General features: G+C 39.4%; 1 protein-coding gene across 1 annotated transcript in view; it reads left to right on the top strand.

Annotated features, from left to right (window-relative positions):
• The window catches only part of Wdr37 (WD repeat domain 37), an 89457-nt gene that overhangs the window by 62913 nt on the left and 21412 nt on the right, over nucleotides 1–5132 (top strand). Inside the window, exon 12 of the mRNA XM_004641274.2 lies at nucleotides 4997–5132. Within this exon, the coding sequence (XP_004641331.1) occupies nucleotides 4997–5132 (136 nt within the window). The remainder of the gene's footprint in view (nucleotides 1–4996) is intronic.

Raw genomic sequence — 5132 nt, 5'->3', positions numbered from 1 at the left:
CTATGAAGTTCAGATTCCTCCAGGTGGGTGTTGTTTGGATCTGGCTGCTGTGCTCCACTTCTTTCTGCTGCAGGCTTTAGAGTTGAACCCTTTGTGTCTCTCTGGCAAGATGTTCTGCTCTTGAATCAGCTGGGTGGGTCTTGCTTCTAGCCTCTTTGCAGGGAGTTCTGCTGAAGGGTTCTGTGCTGGGCTCTGACCACAGCTGTAGTTTTTGTGAGCGTTCTGATAGTCTGTAGGGTCTGAGGCACATTGAGGCCATTGACGCCATCAGCTAGCCTCTCAGGATTGTAGAGGGTGAAGGGCTTTTGATCATGCCCTGTTGTGTGTCCCTAAAATGTCCAGATGGCCAGACATATAAAATGGATCATTAATACACAGGCTAGAAAGGAAGCAATGGACTATCTCTTGAGTGGCTCTCCTTAAGGGAATGCCATGTCAAGGAGGATTGTGATGATAATGTATTCTGAAGTTTTAAAAGTGACATTTGACTTTTGGTTTGTTCTCATCCAAGTATGAAACTTGTGGACACCTTCATGCTGCCAGTCTCTTATTTCCTTTTTAGCATCCTTAGTAGCGAGTTCAGGCATAGTTTGCTTTAACACTTTCATGACAGAGTTGTGCTGCTGGGTGTGGTTTGACCCACCAGTGATACATGCATGACTGTCCCATCGGGCATCTTTTTATTAATTTTATTAGTCAAAAGATCAATAAAAGTGGTTAGATCCACTTGTATCACCAGTGGAATAAACATTAGTGTTTGCTAATCTAATATTTGAAGATAAAAATTTTATATTTGAATAAAGCTCTGGCTTTAGTTTTTCTAATTATTCTAATGAATAAGATATGTAGGGGCCAGGGAGATGCCTCAGTAGAATAAGCGCTTCCCTAGCAAGCACAAGGGCCTGAGTCCAATCCCTGGTTCTGCCAAAAAAAAAAAAAAAAAAAAAATAACTACAAGATTTGTATTATATGTGTTACCTTCATAGCTAATGTAATTTTGTGATATTTTAAAAATTAAACTATAAAATTATTTTTATATATCTAGTTATACAATGAATGCTATTGGGACATTAGCAATTGTTATTTTTAAGCATGTGATAGACAACATTTTAGGTCCAGAAAGAGACTGGAAAATTAGATTATTAAAACCTGAGGGAGGCCATTCTTCATGAACTTTTTTTTTTTTTTTTTTCATTTTATATATTTGGTACAGGACCTCACTATGCACCTTAGACTCATAGTGATCCTCCTGTTTTCAGCCTCCCCAGTGCTGGGACTATAGGTGTGTGCCACCACACTGGGACTTGTTCGCTGGCTCAGCATGCCCCCGGGGCAAGGCAAGGCATGTGAGACTAGGGATGGAATCCTGGTCCCTGTGCTTGCCAAAGGAGGCACTTAGTTCATTGAGTTGTATTGCCAGCCCCTTCATGAAATTTGAATGTGGTACATTTCTGTCAGATTTCTTTAAAATTATTGATGCAGTGACATATATTCTATATTTAGTTGATAGTTGTATATCATGTTTTAAATAAAAGAATGGCCAGACTTTTAGAAAGCAAGAGTCTTGAAGCTTTTTTTTTGGGGGGGGGTATTCAATATATGGTTTATTGATATATCACAACATGTGGCAATAGACCATATTTTGAAATTACCATGATCATTTCATGTATGCAACATTGCAATAATAGCTCTCTTTAAAAACCCAGCAATTGTTACTCTAGTGCATCCAGTTGAAGGTTGGTATTAAAAGAAGGGAACTATGTTGTATCGAACTGAATGTCATCTTTCAATAGCTTCTGAAGAAGGCTCTTACTGATACAGTGAATTTAGCCCTGTAACTAAATGTTTTGATGTCCTCTGAAGTCACTTTCAGAGCACTTGTCTCTGGACCAGTTATCTGTGTGATTACTACTGAAGCTTATTTATAGTTTCAGTGATGACAGAAGTATAGTTTTAGCCATTCGAATGATGCTGTATACTCAAATCTGCTTATAGTTTATGTAAAAAGGGTGAACATTGCTATCTTGGCACTAGAATGGAGGCTTCACAGGCAGCAATTTTATGTTTTTGCATATTCTTACAGCATGGCTTGGTACACAGTAGGTCCTTAGTAAGTACTTGCTGAATGAACATTTCTGATTAAGTCTATGTGGACTTAATGCTATTTAGATTGAACCTCTGGGTCATTGCTGACAGGTGAGGATCAGAGTATAGAGGAACCAAGTAAGGTATTGAGGCAGTGTACCTGTTATATATAAAAAATTTTATTTTTCCGGGGAACAGTTGATTTGTAAATCCTGAAAGAGAAACATGTGTTACACAATTTTTTTGTGTATGTATGATACAACTTTGACTTTCCTTTGGTTGCTTTTTTTTTTTTCGTCATAGAATATAGTTTTTTGATAGCCATCAAAGAATAATAAAATATATTTCATTTAGATATAACATGTTTCTCAGGCATCAAATTGTTGAAATATAGGCTTGAAATATAGTGGCTTCTTTAAATTTTGCAAAGCAGATAGGATAGAAAGGCAAAAAGAGTATCTACTTTCTGTGGTCCTAGAATACCTACTTATTTAGCCTGTCTGGTTACAAAGGTAAAGACTTGTGTTATCTATTCAAAATTCAGCTTTGTACAAATAGTTTGGAGGGCCAGCCAATTAGCTCAGCAGATTAAAGCGCCTGCAAGAAGGTGCAGGGGCCTGGGGTTTGATTCCCAGGCCTGTGGTGCCGGCCCTACACCCAGGGCATGCTGAGACAGCAATTGAGACTGGGCATGGTGGTGCATGCTTGTAATCCCAGCTCTTGGGAGGCTGTAAACAGGCAGATCACTACGAGTCTGATCTAGTATTGAGACCCTGAACACCCTGTAGACCCCTCCCTAAAATACAACCCCCCCAAAAAAAAAAAAACCCAGATAGGCTGGAAAATGACAGCCAAGAAGATATATATGACAGTCTGAGTGTTTTGAATATAAAGAGTGCAGTTATATCATGTTCTGCTTTGCTCTGTGCAGTGTCCTGGGCAGGTTCATCAGTGGGTTCTGGTTTGGTTCCTGGGAACTCACTTTGGTTACTAACTCCAGACAGTGCTCCATTTGCAAGTTCAGATCAAGTGGACAATCTAAGCATTGTACGTGAACTTTAATGTTAATGCTGGAATTTAACTGAACAGTTGGCTGGCCAAAGTAATAAAGTCCCAATGATACTTTCAAAGATACTCTTTTAAAAACTGGATTCTCTGTACTGTGAGCAAGTTAAGTGAATGATCTAAGGGATGGGATGCCCATTTTTACTTAGGAAATGCTTGTTTTCTGTAAACATACTGATCTGTTCTTCAGATACAAAAATCTTATTTTGTAGAAATCTATTTTTAAAAAATAAAAAATGGAAACTCAGACAGTTTTTGATGTGCCAGAAAAGCACACTGCATTAGCATTTCATGGTCTAGCATTTTCCACATCATATATTTTTTTTCTTAGCCGTGAAATTTCGGCAGATTGTTATGCAAAACAGTTTTGTGTCTCTGTGTGACTGGGAAGACAGCTGTTAGTCCTAATGAGGAGTGCTAGCATTACAGTATTTCCGTTGATTGAGACCCACGGAGGGAGCAGAATGTTCCAGATCAGGCAGTGGTGTGTGGTGAGAAGGTACCATACTGTCAGCTGGAAGTACATGCTCGGCTGCTCTTCACGACAAGATAAATGAGTTTTGCTGGAGTTTGGCAGAGTCTGAAGCTTTTCCAGTGAGCGGTTGTAGCTCACCAGCTCCCTGTGGGACCCGTGTCTAAGGGTGCCTTTAAAACTACTGCCTCTTTGCCAGTTTTTTTCTTTTGATGTTCTACAATACCTGTCATGATTGTGATTTATTAAAAACCTAATGTCTTTTAGCGTTTCATTAACATAGGGTTAGAGAATCCTTTGTTGAATCCCCCCCCATTAATTTAGCAGAATGCTAGCTGGAATTTAACTTGGCCAGAACCTCCAAGAAGTCATAGGCATTTTCTTTTCAAAGATCTACCAGTTGAGGCTTTTTAAGTCTTACTGCCAACTTGTGGGCAAGGAACAAAAATACCTGATTTATGGAGGTCTCTGATTTAGTGCTGGTGTGATAACTGACCAATATTGTAAAGAGCTATTAAAAAGTGTTATAGACCTAGCCTTGTATTATTTTTTTTTTTGGGGGGGGCGACCTGGATGGGTCATTTGATCGATTTTGATAGATGTATCGTCTCCGCCCCTTTCCTTCTTTAGCACATGTTGCTGTGTGCAGGCTTGTATCTTCTTTTATGCCCTTTTAGGTGTTGTGCAGTGCTTTCCAAATAGGGAGGATTTGCCTTCCTGGAGACACTATTGGTTGTTACATGAGGGGAGGACCATGCAGTGGTTTCTGATTTTGTGTTTTGGGAATAGCTATCATAATGGATGTATAATGGTACCTCATTGTGTGTTTTATGTTTCCCTGATGATTAGTGATAATTAGTACCTTTTCATATGCTTTTTGTCGGTATATATATCTTCAGAAAAATGTCTCTTGAAGTCCTTTGTCATGTTTAAATTACTGTTGTCAGAATGCTTTTTCTCTAACTCTTGTTGTCTGATTAAATCGAGACTTGCAGGATTTTGTTTTTAATTCTCCATCATTAAATCCATAGAAATCTTGACAGACTTTGTCTAGTCCATATTTTTCTGGTAACTTTTCTTTGCTTCATTGCCTAGAGATAGCAAACTAGAATGGTAATAGACTGAATTTTCCTACTCTGCTGAGAAACCACACATCCATGTTTGACATACCTACTGGGGAGAATTTAAGAAATAGGAGCAGGGTGCAGAGCTGTGGAAGACCACTGTCAGCTTTTAAGCTGCCAGTCGCCTTTCCATCGCTCCCCTTTGTCACCTCTGGAAGCAGGACTATGCAGTATGCAGCACAGGAAGGAAGTGTTAGAGCACCTGTACCCTTACTTTTGAGGTGTCTGACCCTACACCCTTTACTTGTAGCACTGTGACCTCAGCTGTGTTCACCGTGGGAGACAATGTTGTTTCAGGCAGTGATGACCGCACAGTGAAAGTCTGGGATTTAAAAAACATGAGATCCCCAATTGCAACCATTCGCACAGACTCTGCCATTAACAGG

Source organism: Octodon degus, unplaced genomic scaffold (assembly GCF_000260255.1).
Source record: "Octodon degus isolate 3935 unplaced genomic scaffold, OctDeg1.0 scaffold00133, whole genome shotgun sequence".
NCBI lineage: Eukaryota > Metazoa > Chordata > Mammalia > Rodentia > Octodontidae > Octodon > Octodon degus.
The sequence above is the reverse complement of the archived record's forward strand: the minus strand, read 5'-3'. Positions and strand labels throughout refer to the sequence as shown.